Source organism: Nelumbo lutea, chromosome 4 (assembly GCF_056320005.1).
Source record: "Nelumbo lutea isolate HS-2025 chromosome 4, American lotus-T2T, whole genome shotgun sequence".
Classification (NCBI taxonomy): Eukaryota; Viridiplantae; Streptophyta; class Magnoliopsida; order Proteales; family Nelumbonaceae; genus Nelumbo; species Nelumbo lutea.
Genome location: NC_142687.1, coordinates 82,817,945 through 82,836,818, shown reverse-complemented (window position 1 = coordinate 82,836,818; position 18,874 = coordinate 82,817,945). Strand labels below are relative to the sequence as shown.

General features: G+C 35.7%; 1 protein-coding gene across 4 annotated transcripts; it reads left to right on the top strand.

Annotated features, from left to right (window-relative positions):
- The first annotated feature begins 6,952 nt into the window (after positions 1–6,952).
- Positions 6,953–18,867, top strand: LOC148861372 (uncharacterized). Of its 4 annotated transcripts, XR_016113192.1 has the most exons (12): positions 6,953–7,388; positions 7,532–7,662; positions 7,789–7,874; positions 7,998–8,092; positions 9,130–9,226; positions 9,735–9,849; positions 10,075–10,229; positions 11,279–11,404; positions 15,250–15,433; positions 16,554–16,899; positions 18,384–18,527; positions 18,595–18,867. XR_016113192.1 is itself a non-coding variant. In XM_088985789.1 (10 exons), exons 1-10 carry the CDS (start codon positions 7,156–7,158, stop codon positions 16,562–16,564), a joined length of 1,233 nt encoding a protein of 410 aa, XP_088841915.1. In that variant the 5' UTR covers positions 6,953–7,155; the 3' UTR covers positions 16,565–16,943. The 4 variants fall into 4 exon arrangements, 3 of the variants coding, with proteins under 3 accessions (XP_088841915.1, XP_088841914.1, XP_088841916.1); XM_088985789.1 differs by lacking the exons at positions 18,384–18,527; positions 18,595–18,867 and having other exon boundaries at positions 16,554–16,943; XM_088985788.1 differs by lacking the exons at positions 16,554–16,899; positions 18,384–18,527; positions 18,595–18,867 and having other exon boundaries at positions 15,250–15,611.
- Positions 18,868–18,874: the final 7 nt, after the last annotated feature.

Here is an 18,874-nt window from a genome sequence, read left to right as displayed (position 1 = left end):
TGATCAATAAATCCGAACTTTGTGCTTCAATATTCCAATAGGATGGTCCGGCCCAGTCCGTTCTTTGTCGAGTTTGGATATAATTTTAGGCCGATGGGCACAGGTTTGGGCCCAAAGATGTAATGTGGGTCGTGACAATCCTGCAAGGTTCACTTTTTTGGACCTCAACACGAGCCTAGGCCCATGGGCCACCATGATTTTTCTTTTTTTTTTTAAGAAAGCTTGAAAAAAAAACAAGATAGACAATGAATTGAAAAAAAAAGAAATTTATTTCATATGATTTTTAATGTATATAATTGTTTATATATAAAATGATAAAATAAAATTGAAAATTTACAAAAAGATTGGAAGAAATATTATAATAAAATTGAAAACAAAAATTTATTATTTATGTATAAATAAATAATATATGTGGATCATGCTAGCTCAATCCAGGTTTATGGGCCATGCCTGGCACAGCCTGATATTTGTAGCACATGGACCATGTTGGGCATGACCCCAGTAGTGTCGACCCGGCCCACATTACACCTTGACTCAAAATATTAGGCCCAACTTTTTTTAGGCTATGCTTAGGCTATCTCAAAAAAACTTGGACCGAGCCCAAGCCTCGTCCATAATATTTTATATAATAAAAAGTATACAAAAAAAAATGAACAGGCCCAATGCAGATTTCTGAATTCCACTGCAAAGTTATAAACATTCAAAGTGTCAAAAACCCCCACTCTATACACCAATGCCCGCCCATGAATTGGCATCAATTCCGAGTTAGCACCTACCCCAACTGTACTTTAGGTCTAAAAATTCTGACCCTGGGCTGAACCGTCATTCTTCCCAAAATATATAATATATTTGTTCTTTTTTTTTCTCTTCTCTTTTATCAAGCCATAATAAGATCTTTCAATATTTGTTAAGTTTTGAGGCCATTTAATATAAATAAATCAGTTTTGCTATTGAGTAAAAAAATCTTGTCCAATTTTCATGGAGGGCCTTGGGCTTTACATGAGGGTTGGGCTCGAGCTCAAGACCTAAACCCAATGGTCGAGCTAAGCTCAGGCTCAGGCCTGAAAGGCTTTTGTTAATATAGAGGCAAAGCCTAGCCAAAAACCTGTCCCAACTTGGCCCATTAACAGGTTTAGTAGTCAATAATAAAACCATTAATTAGGAGTGCAAATAGATTGAGTTGATTTAAACAGATACAAAACTGATTTGTTTGTATTTGAATTTGAATATGATCTTATCCATGGGTTTATATAAAGATTTGAATTGAATTTAAATTGCAATAGGATACTTAATAGTAGGATTCGACTATTATACATGGAAAGAAGGTTCAAAATTTGACAACATATCAGACCATATTCATCGATATGTATCAGTCCAGCAAGGTATTGATATGTGGAACGCATTGAGAAGGTGAGTTTCGTTCTTTTTCATTGTTTTAAGATGTGTACCGGAATACGTATAGTGTGCATTGGGCCTATATTAACCGTATCAATATTTGTATTGATGGTGTATCAGTCGATATAGTACAAAAGACAGGGAGGCAAAAATAGATTTTTAAGATTTAGCAAAATTGGGGTTTTAACCCTCTTTAGAAGTCTTCTTTCATGCCCAAGCTTTCTAAACACTCCCAACCACCAAATTTACAAAAAATAAATGAAAAAAAAAGATTAAAATTCAAAAAAGTTTTCAACATAAAGGTGCAAACATATATATGATTTTTTATTTCGTTTATTATATGTACAGTTTTTTTACCTTTTCTTTTGCTCGAATGCATGAAAATACTTGAATATGAATTTATATACTCTTTTTATCTTAAGAATCTATTCTTTTTTGTGCTATAAGTAAATCCATGTGACATTGTAGGGAAAAATGGGGAAAATTTAAAATAATAGAAAACAATTATATTTTTGGTATGATCTAATAATAAAGAGTAGTATATTGTGAATCTATAGATGGTCAATCATATCATGGATCCATTAAAAGTTCTTGTTAAAAATTGAATTTTTGGAATAAAAATATAGAAATAATTATTTTAATAACAAAAAAAAATATTAATTATATATCCACTTAAAAGTTGCATCAATGTATCTTGGATGGTTGTATAGGATAATTGGACTCTTCTCCTAGTTATAATTAGACATAAGATTTGTTTCATGAAAAATTGGAAAATAAATAAAATTCCATAAAACCACTAAAAATTTATTTATTTTTGAATATTTTGTTATTTTAAATAAAAGTAAATACAAGATAATTACTTTAATACCAAAATAATTACCAACTTGAAAACTGAAGGTACAAGTTTGGTGAATAATTTATCAACATATAAGCTTGTAGTTATAGCTTTGTTAGAAAATATTAATGTATTCCCATATGTTAATTATGATGTATTTCTTCATGAAACCATTAGAGTATGTGATTCTTATATATGTATACCTCATTTAAGATTTATATTTAATGTTATTAATGTATATTTATGATTTATTTGAGTGTTTTTAGCTTTCCATGTGTTTATATATATATATATATATATCTTGATTTCTTTTCTTTGCATCCATGTGTATTCAAAATATATCACAATACACCTTTTAAAATTGTTTTTCCATACACATTGTGTTTCTGATACTTAAAATCTTGCATGGAAAGGTGGATGTTGGAAAAACTTATAACCAATCGAATAGTATCATAAAAGTGGTAACCAATCAAGTAGTACCACTAATCAAAATTCATAGATTTTTTGATTGATCAAAGCCCTTCAAATATCATGTTCTTTTTCTCTAGCAACATAGGTTTTTCATTAATAATAATTAATAAATAAAACTGAAAATGTTCCAAATACTATATATTATTATAAAAAATATAAAATAAATTAAAAAAATACTTAAATATTGTATTTCATTAACAAAAAAACTCGGACCTACTACAATCTAGTAAAAATACAACATTTAGTCATTTAAACCAACTTTACGATAGAGACAATATAAAGTTTTAATATATATGATATGAGCATATATGTTTAAATCAAATCCAATTGGGTATTATAAAGATCGGATAGGGGTAGTCTATATTCGATCCAGTTATAAATGGACTGAATTCACAACGTCCATCATGGATTGAAATTGAAATTTGGACACTATTCGTAGCCCTACCTACAAAGTGCTACCTTTATTTTTATTTGTCCAGCTTTCAAGTCTGTGGCTCATAGATTACCAAAACTTTGCTTGTAATATTCTCGATATCTTATCATTATCATTTGAACCACCTTTTATGTATTTATCATCTGATTGACTAAAAGATGCTTTTACTGTTAATCCAATGTGTTTTGCTTTTGGATGTTTTTTTTTATGAAAAAAACAAAGAAAAACATTAGGCTTCAGGCCCCCCCTTACTTTTTTTCTTTCACCCACGTAAATGGATGATGGACCAAGGTTTTAAACTGCCAGCTAGGCCATATTTGGAAACCCGTGTATTGTTTGAGAAGAAACCAATGGAGTATAGCGCTGGCCCAAAGCCGTGATATCAGGGCCCTTGATGCATTGTGGTGGCCCCATTTTACGTCGCTTCATCCAATTCAAGGTGCCATGGGCTACAATGGCTTTGATATCTCTTCCCCAAAGCCGTGATATCAGAGCCATTTAAATTATGGTTTAAATTCGGAGCTTCAATTTTAAACGGTTGAACCACGCTTTTAATGTGATTTTGGATAAAATAAAGGGTAAAATACAAAAATCTCCAAAAAACGAACCCTTGAATTTTTAAAGATTTTGACAAAAACCTCCCTTTCATCAGTGGTTTAGATGAAAAATTAATAAATTTACAAAATTACCCCTGATTAATTGTTAGGGAGTCAATAAAATATTTCGAAGTGTTAACGTGATATCCTTCCCCCGATCTCCCCTCACTGGTTTTCTCGTTGATTTTTTCTTCTTCTTTTCCACTGTCCCCACTCTCTTCCATCGAGTCAATTGAGTTGGAGCAACCCAAAAGGCACTGTTTATCTTCTTTACGGTGGCGGCAAATAGAATTTCGACAACTATCAACAGCATCCTCCTTCAAGCTCACTCATTCTCTGAACTTCAGGATTTAGCTAAACCTATGAAAAATCAGTTTCAAGCTGCCGCTGAGTACAAAGCAACAAAAATGAGTAGCGAATGAAAAAAAACCTACAATTGGAAACAATGGCAATGAGTCCATCAGTAGTGAAACCTTCACAAGACGAGAGGACTAAAACTTAGCCTACTAGAAACCTTTGCCCAAGGCCCTCCCAACTTCTTAACAATATACGAGTCCTCATTCCCAAGACTCTGTTAACTCCTAAAGCATTTCGGCTACAGGCTTCAGAAATCCTTTAACCTAATCCTTTAGGTTCTCTACTTGAGCACCGTCACCTTCGATCCCCTCGACACCTATAAAATCCGCCCTTCTCGTTTCCTAAGTAGCTGGAGTGGTTCCAGTTCCATCGCTTTAACTTCTGACATTTATACAACATATACCCACAAACACCTAATTACAGGATCACAACATCAGGTTCTTAGAATCCGCTTCCATGAATTTAACATAGAGACGAGGCAGAGATGCAAAATCGATCTCTAAAACTCATTTTAAAGCAGAAGTTGTACATCAATCATCGTAGTAGTTCCATTGGCGTGATCCAAAAATACATATAGCAGAAACCCTAGCCGACCAACAATTAATTAACAGTCTAGATCCCTCCAAGTAAGTCAATACAAAATGGCTAAAAGGCAAAAGTATCGACACTCTTTTTCTCCCCTTTGGACAGACAGACAGGGTCTATTTGCATAGAATATCGATACGAATGGGCACTTTAACCGTCATCGTCATTAATGGTCATTTAATCTCTTCAATACTCTGATGATCAATTATTGAAATTCTATTCAATGCCACGAAGAAGAAGAAGAAGAAATCAACGAGAAAAACCAGTGAGGGGAGATCAGGGGAAGGATTTCATGCCATTCCCTTCTATTGCGAGAGTAAGGGGAAGCGGGGGCAAGTCCGACATTTTGAAATATTTTATTGACTTCTTAACAATTAATTAGGGGTAGTTTTGTAATTTTGTTGATTTTTCATCTGAATAACTGACGGGCGGGAGGTTTTTGTCAAGATCATTAAAAATTCAAGGGAGGTTTTTGCCAAAATAGAACTATAGGGAAGGTTTTTATATTTTACCCTAAAATAAATAGTAAGTTGGTGGGGTGGAAGAAGAAGACTCTCACATTTGTTGGCAGTGACTCTCCTGAATTCAACAATTAGTTCCATGCCTCAATTTATCATGAGGTTTTTCAATATTCCAAATAGTGTTATAAAGAATATCGATAAGAGTCAAAGAGATTTTTTGTGGTCAAAGAATAATGGCAAAAATCCATTCCATTTAATGAGGTGTGACAAAATATGCTTACCCAAAAGTTGGGGTGGGCTTGACCTAAAAAATTTATCGTGGGTGAATGAAGCTGGCTACCCATAAATATTTGGAATACCCCTATTAAGAAAGGTATTTCTTGGGCTTGGAGAGTAATTCTTAATGCTAGAAACCTACTTAAGAAAGTGTTTTTCTGAAAAGATAAATAGATCGATCTTGGCTTTATTGAGGAGATAGTGAGTAGTGATTCTCCTAATTTTAGTAATAATATCAAAGTCGAGGAATTTATAGATCACGAGAGAAAGGTGTGGAAAGAAGATAGGATCCGTAGTATTGTTCCAAATCATGTTTAGAACAATATTACGCCTATTTTGATTCCTTCAAAGTCAAAGGATGATACCATTAAGTCAACTTATAAGGAGGTCTATTGCATGGCAAGAGGTAGTGGGGGTGTAAATCAGGTTCTCAATAAGGTATGTGGGGCCTTAGGATTCCCCCAAAATTGAAAATATTTATATATTTTTTCTTAAATAATCACCTTCCGACAAAGGCTATGCTCATATCTAAGGGCTTACCCATTAATGATTCCCATTGTTTTTGCAGTGAAATCGAGTATTCTGAGCATATCTTTCTTAAGTGTACCTTTTCTCTACAAGTGTGGCAAATGTTCAACCCTTCTCTGGTTGGTGCAATTTAAGTAATAATCCAAATATTGTGGACCATGTGCCCTATGAAAAAATTTGTTTTATGGTTTTTATGGAAGAATAGAAATGAAAGAATGTTCAATAATAGGTCCCCCCTGGCTATTATCGAAAAAGCTCATCAAAATTTCAAGGAATTTCAGTTAAGCTCTTCCTTTGATGTTAAATAAGATAATCCAAGAATCTGGAAAGTAGTCATGTGGAAAGGGCCAAAGGAGGGTATGATTAAGATAAATTTCAATGCCTCAAGAAAGAATGATGGTTCTTACGCTATTGCTTGTATTACCATAAATTTTGGTGAGGAAGTTTTGGATTACAAAACGTACTCAGTGGGCTGTACTACAATCAATGTGACTGAAGTTTGGGCTGCATGGGAAGCCCATAATATGGCCCAAAACTTCAAGTCTTTTCTTATCAACTTTTATAGTTTTCTCATGCTTGAAGAACCGTGCATCCTTTCGTGGAGACTAAAGAACATTCTTTTTTCTTATCAAAAAACTAAATAAATGAACCATTTGAGAATCATTCTTTTTCACGTGACCCATTAATAACAAAATATGAATATAAATATATTTATTAAGACCCACCAACCTATGAGCTATACTCCCAATTAAGACATTAGAATTAAGTCGTTCTTAATTAATCAATAACAGTAACAGTCAAACGTTGGGTCCAAGCTCCTGTTACCATTGTGACGGGATCTGTTTCTCACAAATGGACGCCTCACAGGCACATCTCCCGTGAATAATAGCTCAAAAGTACAGGAGATGTTTCGATGTGCGTGTGAGGCGCCAGGAGGTCTTTCGGCCACGTTATTAACAGGTGTCCCATTACATGTGTATGGATATTATACGTAAGCGGGCATCTGTCACAGACTGTATAGAAGGTGTAAATCTATGATACGGCAATAACCTTGACCAATCAAAACCCTCCCTGAATTTTGATGAATTCCAACTGATCGGATATCACTTCTATGATACCAGTTGATGATTGGTTATAACTCATGAATTCCAACTGTTCAGCCATTGTGCTCCTGTTACTCCAATTTTGAGTATAGATTTGAATTGAAATGAAACAATCATGCATCCGGATAAGCTTTTAGTCGCTTTAGACTTTGGGAACAGAGTAGAAATGGAGGAGAAGCTGTCCAGAGTTGCTCGGACTCTCAATCCTTCCCCCATTCAACAGATATCACTCCTTGCCCAGTCATCCAATGCAATCAACCTTGCCGAGGGCTTTCCAGATTTTCCTGCACCTCCGCATATCAAAGATGCAGCCATTTCAGCTATTAACTCCGACTTCAACCAGTACAGGTTTGCTGCAGCCAGCTGCCTCATATCTTGTAATCCAGTTCAAATTCCACAAGAAAGAACAAAAAAATTCCCTCTCTTTCTGTGTTTTTCTTTAATGTCAGTCTAATTATTAACTTTGATATATTTCTACTTGTAATCAATAGGCATGTGCAGGGAATTTGTGACTGCTTGGCAATAAAGATGAAGAAAGAGCATGGTCTGGATGTAGACGCTCTTACTGATATTGCTATTTGCTGTGGTCAGACTGGGGCCTTTGCAGCTGCGGTGTTGGCCAGTAATTCTCTGTTTTGTTTGTTCGATTTTTCTTTTTTTGAAAGCCAGTTTTGATAGCTTGATTAGGGATGCAGTTTTTTATGTGATTTTATGTATATTATTTCTTGCTTAAATTGTTTTGTCGCAGCAATAGATCGAGGCGATGAAGTTTTGCTTTTCGATCCTTCCTATGAAACATATGAAACTTGTATCGCTTTGGCTGGAGGTGTCCCAGTAAGCCAGTGTATTCTCGTTTACCAAGAGCAATGAACCTTTGTTTTATTTCATTTGTGTATTTTCAATTGACTACTTGTATTCTAAAGTCTAATTCCCCTTGCAATAAATTTAATTGATCAGGTCCGTGTTCCTCTGGATCCACCTCACTGGACTTTAGATCCAGACAAACTCATGAAGGCTGCTACAGATAGAACGAAGGCTATAGTATTGAACAGGTTTGAAACAGTCAATGAATCTCTTAGCAAATCGAGTTATGAATTTAAAAAGTTCTTGTTTTAAAGGCATTGTTGATGTGTTATAAATTCAGAGGAGTTGAAACCCAGAAAAAAAATGTATAAAGTCTAGTATAACTATGGACAATTTACTTGGATAGACTTTTACACACAAAAAAGGTCATCCAGTTATGGTTAAGGAGAAAACTCCATCTGATTATCACAGGATGATGCTGATTGGATTGGAACCGACAAGCAAACTTGCCTTTTAAATCAAATTATAGTATTATTAGCCATCCTTAGTATAAATTTCTTTCTTATATTTGAAACTGAAGTAAAAATTGAGCTAAATATGCATAAAACATGCTAAGTAATGTATATATAGTTCAATCATACTTTTAGAATAACATTGGACCATGATAATAAATGTGCACTGTTTCTCGTCATCTAGTTTCATGATGTGAATCGTGTGCTTGTCAACTCATGTTGCCTTTTCCTTGGTTCATTACCTGCAGAAGTAGGGTATTGCTCAGAGGAATGATTTGTTCTTTTATCTGTTTTCTTTGTATAGGGGCCATTACTTGGTGTAATGATAAAATTTAATGCGGGTTCAAGTCTGAGAGTAGATACTTCGTGCAAAAAATGCCAAAGGTCATGTTTATATCCAATCCAGCTCTTCCAAGACCACAGATAGCTGGAAATGGCCTCTTTTTATCTGTTATATTTGTATATTGATTGAGTGGTTGAGATTTGTTTGGTTGTAGCAATTTAAGTTTTCATGATGACATGATCAAATATTCCTGTATTCTGTTTGAACTTTATATGGCATCTAAAACACACTACTTACAAAAAAAGGGGGTAAAAAGCACTTCTTAAACTATAATCAACTTGTGAAGATTATCAGGTTGCCATTGCAGTTATATAATTACATATATTTCGTATTGCTTCTGAATCTCAAGTTATGCTTTCGGGATTATCTGTATCAACAAATTGCTATCTATTTTTCCAAACATTTCAAGTATACTTATATTAAATGGCAGTCCCCACAATCCAACTGGAAAAGTTTTTAGCAAAGACGAGCTTGAAGCCATTGCTGGAGCTTGCTGTGACATGGATTGGTTAGCTATAACAGATGAGGTATGGATATCCTTTTCCATGGTGTCTTATGTCTAAGATGAATATCATCAGCTTGACTCATCCGTGGAGTCTTACAAGCTTATCTAATTTGGTGGCTCAGTTGGTAAGGTCCCTGGCTCGTTGTAGCAGAGGCTTGGGATCAAATTCCACTGCCACCGGGGTTTTGGGAGTTATGGGTATGGGGGATGGGCTACCCCCTGTAGTGTATCCCCATGAAGGCATGGACAAAAACAAGTGCTACAGACAAATGTTACTTGTTCCCTTTTTGTTTTTATTGGAGTTGAATTGAGAATATCAAAGTGTTGTTCTTAGTAGCCACTAATTTTTCACCAGATCATGTAATATTGGTTGTATTGCATACTGAGAAACAAATCCAATTGAAGTTCCTTTTTTGGGGGGGGGGGGGGGTATTCTATTATGATCTTCATCGTCATCATTATTATTGTTTGGGTTAACTCTAATTTTATTCGGTTGTTTCAGCTGTCTGAGGTTAGAGGCTTAATTGCAGGTATACGAGCATATAACTTTTGACATGGAAAAACATACATCCCTTGCCTCTCTTCCTGGAATGCAAGAGCGAACCATTATCACTTCATCATTATCTAAAACTTTTAGTGTTACAGGTAAGCATGACATCATCCATACCTGGGCTTAAAATAACTTAGTACAAGAAGATCTATATGATATTTTTTCCCCAAAATAAACTGTTAACTTTTCTACTTGTCTTTTCTCTCTTTTTTTATTATATCAAATGATCCTTTTTTGCCCTTGCAACTGGTTCAGAGTTGATGTCTATATTTTCAGTTTTTGGATGTCTGTTGTTTTACTGTTGTTGCAAAGCCTTACAGGTTGGAGACTTGGATGGGCCATTGCTCCAGCCTGCATTGCCTCTGCAATCAGAAACATTCATATAAAAATCACAGATTCTGCTCCTGCACCTTTCCAAGAAGCTGCTGTAACTGCTTTAAGAAGTCCGTCAACATACTTTGAATCCTTGAGAAGAGTATGCTTTTCCATGATCTGAATGGATTTCGCATATGATAGTTTAATTATTATTAGTTATTACTATTATCAAGTATCAATGATTTAAAAAGGTGCGCCTAGACACACAGGCGAGGCGCATTTTAGTCCTAGATGCAGCCCTTTCAAAAGGCGCATGCCTAGTGCGCCTAGGCGTGTGCCTGATGTGCCTTGTGCCTTAGCCCTGGCGTGCGTCTTTTTAAAATTCTGCGCTTTTTGCTTTTTTGATCCTAACGGCTGGGAGCCCCCGGCTCCCCGTGCCACGCTCTCGAGGCAAGCCCAAACAAGTCCATGTTAGGGTCTTAAATTCTTAGTTCTCACACAAAAAATAATGATTTTTATAGTTTTTGTTCATTCATTCATCCTACTAAAATATCTTCTTAAAAGCAATTAAAATTATAAAATCATTATTTTTTGTGCGAGAACTAAGAATTTAAGACCCTAACATGAACTTGTTTGGGCTTGCCTTGAGGGGCGTGTCACAAAGTCGGCTCGTAGAATCAGGAATGTAATATGTTTTACGTCACATTAGCTACTTTAAGTAATGCAACTGAGGAAGAAAAAGAGGTTGTGGGGTTTACATGCTTGAAAATGTTTTATATGTTTGATTTTATTTTTAAATTCACATTTGAATATGCTTTACATGTTATGTTTATGTATTTTAATTTTAGATAATAGGTTTTTTAAAACATTAATTTTAAAATTTAAAGTTTACATTTTTAATAATTATTAATATTATGCTTAATATATTTTTATTTTTTGCATTTTTTATTTTTCTGACATTTTTTTTATTTTTTAGCTTTTTATTTTTTTTAAATTTTTGAGCCTTGATTCAAAAAGGTGTGTGCCTCGCCTTGCGCCTTGTGCCTCAGGCGCAAATTGACCCCTGCGCCTTGTGCTTTTAAAACACTGACTATTATTGCTAAGCTGGTATTCTTAGTAAAGTTGTTAACATTTTCACCCACTGATATTCTTTTTGCCTGAAAATAAAGTTGTCATCATCATAATCACTGTATCTCCTTGATGTTCAAGGAGTATGAAATAAAGCGGGACTACATTGTCAAGATGCTGGTTGGGCTTGGTTTTCAGATACATTTCAAACCCCAGGGCTCGATTTTTGTGTTTGCAGAGCTTCCCAAGAAGTGCCTACTTTCTGATGTATGTACCTTCTCAAACTGCCTTTGTTTCCTATGGTTATTTTCATCATGAAGCAAATTTATAATAGAAGTAAATGAACCTTTTATATATGGTCCCGCTTGGGATGACTTTTGTCTCATTATAACGATACAAAACGTAACATCTCTAGGAAATAATTTGGGCCCCTGATGTTACATGGAATTTTATTAATGAGATTGCATTTTCAAGTCAATTTTTCTTAAAATAAATTATGGATATTTCCTGATTTTGAAGGTTCCTGCATGGCTGTATGCTATATTGGTAAAATATGCAGCATCACAAACCTAAGCAAAATACTTCACCTGTAACTCATTATTCATTTTCCTTTACCCACTAATGCTATTTTTTTTTCCAGATAAACCACACTATTGTTTCATGGAGTTGGAGTGTAATAAGCCTTGTTTAACTTGAAATAACGATCTTTCTTAGCATGGTGCATAACTGATTCCAACTAGCATGTTACTTCACTCACGGGATGCTTAAATTACTTCTGTTTCTCATGAATAGTAGTTATGCTACACCCTTAATGACAATTTTCATTTGGCACATCTGATCCACCATCATGAACGGATGTTCTTTTGAACATACTGCTTTGCATTAAATCCTTATTTTGTATGTATATGGCAGAAATTTCCAGTTGTGATTTATCTGTCTCCATCATTCATTTACATTCATTAAGCATGGCTCGTCTAGACATTAAAACTGTCAATTTTCATTTTCTATGTTGATGCTTCCATTTTTTTTTTATCTCATACTAATTAATTTCCAGTTTGAACTTGTATCTTTGGGTTTCGATTTCCAACTGTTATCATGTAATTGAAAATGTCCCACGGGTATGTGGTTGCCCAAAAAAGTACCATTTTGAATTTCAAGCATGATGATAGTTATGTCAACATAATAGTACAGTATGCCTTAATCTCTTTATGAAAATGGTTAGCAAGTTTCTTTGATTTTTCTAGTATTTACATCCTATACAGTCCTGTATGGGCATCTTAATAGGAAAAATAAATTCATATATATGATTAAAAATATTTTCCAAATAATCATCTATTCTATTTTTTTTTCTAAAACAATGACTAAAAGAAATGGATTCAAAATAGCGAACAGGAGCCATAATCATCCTTGACAAGAACCTTGGTTCCCATGACCAAGCAATCACCATTCAGAAAGCCCATAGCTAGTGATAAAGCAGACTGAACCACCCACAGTGTCACACTCTTATGAGCCATATTCTCAATTCCACAATAGATTTTTGAAAATTCCTGAATTAGAATAGAGGATAAAAGGAGAAAACCACTTGTGGGACCAACCTAACAATCACCAAGTAAAGTTGAACTTTGATAGAAGTAGCATTGGAGATTTGGGACCTCCTGAGAGGACTGAACTTGTATTTAGGTCCAGTTGGTTATGGAGACTTTAAGAGCTGAGTTACTAGCAGTCCTGCAAGGACTGATATGGGCAAATCACTTAAAAAATAACAATATCCAAGCATTATGGCAGTACAGACACACCGTGGGGGAAATTGGATATTTGGCGAGGGAACCAGATGCAACATTTCACTGGGGTGCAATATGCAACTCAATCAATGGTTTAGCTGTTGCATCGGCTAAACAAAGGGTAATATATTTGCTAAGAGTGGGTTAGGTGGAAGGATTTCCATCTTATACCTAGGGATATTTAGCATATTGTACATACATCATTCTTTTTAGGATCTAATAAAGCTTAAAAGCTATTGATCAGAGAGAGACTGATGCAGGAGCTGAAGAGTTAAAATTGGAATTTGGTGATATTTTATGTATTTCTGTATTTTTGGACAGTAGGGGTATTTTTGTCATTTTACAATTTTCTGTGGGGTCCAATGATAGGGCTTAAATTGTCTAGTTATAGTTAGGTTATATTTAAAATTTCAATCATTGCATAAGTAGGATTAGAGTTATTGAGTCTTCTTTAAATTGAAATAGGATATGACAGCTTAGTTTGAGTCCTACTAGGATTATTGAGTCTAACAGTTTGACTCCTAAGACTATTATGAGTCTAACAGTTTGACTCTTAGGAATATTATGTGTTTAGAGTCTATAAATATGTATGGACGTTTTACACAAAGGCAATGAATTATATCGAGTTTTCTTCAGCTTATGCTAACTATGATGAGTGATTCCCATGCCCTAGAGTGATCACCCTGTGAGTGATTTCAGGTATTTTCTCTCTTCTTTCTCTCCCTATTTTCTCGCTTATTCCTTCAAGAAGGCAGTACAGCCATTGACAGCCATAAAACTCTGATCAAGAAGACCATTCAAAATTATCCAAGGACTATGGGCTGGTCCTACATCAGAGACCCTGCTATTTCCCGTGAAGAGGTTGATCACAGAGCTGGCTGAATAAAAAGAAAGTTGAATTTATTATGCCAACTGTCAAGATATTCTTTAGCTTCAGTGAAACCAACATGATGCTCTTGTGCCTTTTTGTCCCTTTGGTCATTTTGATAAATTCTTCTGGCAAACAAAAGTTTTCAAACACCCATAGTTTCCTTCCTTCCATATACAATGCAGCCAGCTTAAGTGACACTCCCTTAGCTTTGCTACATAAAGCCAAATTCACAAAAGTGATTACATAAACACCTAATTTCATCTAGCCAAGAGATACTTGAAGAAACTTTCAAAATAGAGTAGACTTGAAATGGAAGTATAGGTGATTATAATCTTCAGGTGCGAAATGACAAAATAGGCAAATAGATCTAGACAATTAGACATCATCAGTCCAACACCAACTACTTAGCTGATAATTGAGTAGGATCCTTCAGGTGAAGGAATCTAACTACTTAATCCCTTATTTGATCTGCATACAACCAAATAGGCGCTGACTAAGATCCAGGACAGTGACATGCCAATTTCCATATTGGATTAAAGACTGAATCACACTATTGCGAGGTTGATAGGTAAAATAACATATACACATTTTAGGTGTCATGAATCTAACCAGAGCTTTATTTTACTACCATTAGCAATAAGATGAAGAACTGCACCCTCGGCTAACTCCCATGGACACCATACTCTTGCACGGATTGCAATTATCCTTACCAGCCAACCTGTCGCACCTGGGGGGATATGTACGATGGATCCAGCTACCTCATTGACATTATGAGATTTTCTTAGCATCTAGGTGCAAAACATGGCAAAGAAGAGCAGAATTTCCAATCTACATTTCTGAAAAAAGGTCAAGACAACGTTCATCTTTCAGAGTGCAGACTTGGCTACTCAGCACCATGGATCTTCCCAGTCAGATAAGCTTTTTGGGTATCACGCAATATAGGGGATTCAAGGGTGGGGATAGATCAGGATGCAGTTCCGTGGATTTGATCCTGTGCCTCCATTTTTGGGAGGGACACCGAGTAGCCATCTCACTTCTGGTTCATTGGTCATTCAGATCAACTCAAGCCCATAGAAATCAACCAAACCTTTTCAATACTTACAGATGTTAGCCATAGATTGTGTATCAATTATTACCTTCTATAATTTTCAAAGCAAATTTCTAAGAACTTATTATCTTACATCACTCAAGTACAACTTACTGAGTTATTCTGACATACTGTACAATATATGTATTGTCAACTTAGCTGGTGGTTTGCTATATTCTTCTCCAGAATGATTGAACTCTTTGCTTAGTATTTAAATCTTGATTTAGTGATATATCTGATGTTGAGCTACTTGCTATTCTAGCTTCTGTTTTAATGTGTTGTGGGATTTTAATTGATTATGAGATAACCTCTTTTCTTAACATTTGCCAACGTTTTTTTCTTATGGATTTAAAATACATTTTGTGCTTTTCAGATTGATTTCGCTTCAGAACTAATAAAACAAACAGGGGTGGCAGCTGTACCTGGATGTGGATTTTTCCATAAGAATTTGCATTCAAATGAATTATCTGAGGATAATCAATCATATCAGAATAGATACATTAGGTTTGCTTTCTGCAAAAGTGATGCTACCTTGAGAGATGCTGCAGAAAAAATGGGTGAGTTTGTGGATCACAACGGGCATCTCAAGCTCTTTCATTCTCTTTGATTCCTTATTTTTCCTTTTTGAAAAGTCTCTTTGGTTCCACTGAAGGACAAAGATAGTCTCTTTGACTCTTATATGACAATTTGTTCCTTGAAGCACATATGAAATTTACCCTTTTTGTTTCTGTTTCACCTTTTATTAGAACATTGTGTTAATTGTGCACTAGACAACTAAATAACAAAGTCACGGAACACAAGTTGGCATTGAATGGTAGTGCTAACGTGCTTAAGAGGAATATATAGTGGTTAAAGACTTAAAGTATATATACTATATCTCAATGGAGACTGACAAATTGCTGGTTAATTTGTTGGGTTTACATAGAAAAGATTGCACAAATATCAGAGAATAAAAATAATGTTTTGAAAACCAGACAGGAAATGGTAGTTAAACTTAAATCAGAAACCAGAAACCAAAGGGGTCCTCGGCAAGGTTCAATGTGTTAATACCAATATCGCAAAGAGTATAGGAAGGAAACTGTAAATCCAACAAATGCTCAGAGCACTAAATCTAAGGTTCAAATGACTATAAATGAGGTTGAATGCATATGATACACATTTAATAGTTTCTGTGAAGTATGAATTACCAAGACATACTTGGAAAAGATTGGGGAAATGGTGAAATGATCAAGTACGTGAAGATCCATTTTCTTTCTACATTCCTTTTCTGGTTGATATGACACATTGACACTAAATTTTTAAATACCAATTAGTAGCTATATGAACTGACATATATGAACATTTAGACGGAAAGAGAAAGTTCAAAAATATAAGAACATCATACTAGATTTATGTTTGGTGGATTGTGTTGTTTAAATTGAAGGTGGCTAAGCAGTTAAAACCTATGTTGTTTCTACATGTAGTATAATTTAGTGGTAATTCTTCCTACTTGCCACGTGAAGAGCTTCGGTTTGATTCCTAACAACATCATAATTGAATTTGAATTTGTAGGTGGACTTCAAATTGAGGCTTTAGTTTGTTTGCAATGCTGATTTCATCTGCACTGGTGCATAAAATTGGAATGCAAATTAAAATATATTGACGATTCAAAGTTTACTTTGTTTTGCTTGGTTGCAGTGTTAGCGTAAATGAAGTAAAAAGAAGTAAAACTCGAAGCAAAAAGTGAATCTCTCTTGACGTACACTCTTATGCAATTTGTACTGGTGCAAATGAAATTTCACTACAAGCAAATGGAGTTCGAGTATCAATATTGGTTTTTATGGGCCAATACAAATTGATACGTTGCTGATACTGTTGATAATCAAACGTACGAGTGGAGTGGTATTGAAATTGAACTACTACAAAGCTGAATCACACGTCTCAATTTCTTGTCTATTCCTCTCATTTGATTTTTCAAAAGGGTAGAGGACTGTGTGGTTGTTCAAAACTTCAAATGGTGGATGGTGATGTTTTATATATAAGGGTAAATTACAGTTTACTACCCTGAACTTTTCATTTGTGAGGAAACCCTGAACTTTCAAATGTGTCTGTGATGGTGGAGGGGAGGCGGGACTGGACCGGTGCCGGACTGAACACAAAACCTGACTCCATCAAGCTGTAGTTGGGATTTGATAAGCAATGTGAGGACTGGACAGAGAGAGATGATTTGGACAACTGCAGCCCTAATTCTCTCCCTCCGGGTGTATTTTCTTTTTTATTTTTTTATTTTTTTTTTGGGGTGGGGTGGGGAACCTGAGCCCATATCCATTGATAGAGTGTAGAGGTGTAAATTGGGCCATGCTGGGCTTGGGGTTTTAGGTCCCTGGCTGGGCCGGCACAGCCTGCATTCATGGCCAGCGGGCTAGTATGGCTCATATATATTTTATATATTTATATATAATACATAATATATTATATAAATTATAATTATATAATAATATATAGTATAGAATATATTAATAGGGCAAATTTCTTAAACTACCCTTAAGATTTAGGAAATTGATTAACTTTATTCCTACTGTTTCACTTTGTCTTAAACTACCCTTAAGATTTAGGAAATTGATCGTAAATGCCCCTTATAGATAGAGAGGTGACAGCCAAAAGATGTTATGGTGGTCTTGTTTGGTGCACCCACACCAAGGAGCCATGTGAATAGCATTTTGGTCTCTGGTCTGATGTAGATTAAGGGCATGGGAGTGACTGTGGAAACCATGGGTTGGGAACAATGAGATTTGCAGTGTGAAAAGACATGTTGGGTATTGACGTCCCTAAATAAGGAGTAGGGAGGACAGGAGGAAGGAGGAGGGAGGAAGTAGATTTCCCATGTGAACATGCATTAGACCATCAAACCCCAACAAAAAAGAAAGAAACCAAGGAGGGAGAAGGAAATAAGGCTATTTTGGGTTGGGAATAATGATGGAAAGGAGGAAGAAATAGGGTTGGAAAGGAGAAGGAAGTAAGAAGGAGGAAGGAGGAAGGAGGAAGGAGGAGAAAGGAGAATTTCGACTTGCAGATGTTCGATGAAATGCGTCACCATGCTCATGCACACACCCAGCCCCGCCTCTAGCATAGCATGCCCAATCTCATGCCTACCCATGCCCATGCCTATGCACACACCTGCCTAGCCTCGCGCCAGCCCACACCCACACCCACGCCCACCCAGCCTTGTGCCTGCACGCACATGCCCATGTCCACACCTGCACCCACACGCGCATGCCCACCCTGCCCCACCCCACCCCATGCACCTTGCACATCATCCCCATGCACTTGAGCACCCCTCTAATACCACAGAGGTTTTTTTATCATGTGGTGGTGGAAAGTGTGTACTTGTCGTGGCACTGAATGGGAAGATTGAGAATATTGGGCGGAAGTTCTATGGTTGTCGCTACTACGTAGGTTTTACATTGTGTTGTGATTTTTCCGATTTGATAACATATCATCTAACCCAATTCTTGGTTATTGTTGTAGTTTATCCCTGATAGAAGATGTAATTTCTTCTATTGGAAGGATGAGACAAAGAGTTGTCCATGTGGAAATGGGTTTTGTAGGGTCTTCACTTCTAAACGGCCCGATCCACAAGGGAGACGATTTTGGGTTTATGCAAAGCCCCAAGTAAGATTTATTTGTTTCTATAATTTAGTTGAATCTTCAATCGCTTAGTCCACAATATTTTTTGTAGGATGCAAGTGGGTGTAGGTTCTTTGCATGGATACCAGGGAGATCACATGTCCAACATAGCATAGAGTGCATAACCATCAAAGGAGATGTGGTAGGGCCTTCTAAAGACCCACTAGATGATGTTGAACTAGTTGTCGAGTCAGAGAAGGATAACTTCGATCGAATGTCTAAGTTTTGTGATAAATTGTTGGGTCGTATAAAAAGTTTGTGAATCAAAGATGTATAATGCACTATTATGTAATCTTGGTATTTGGAAAATTTAGTTGAATTAAAAGCCATGT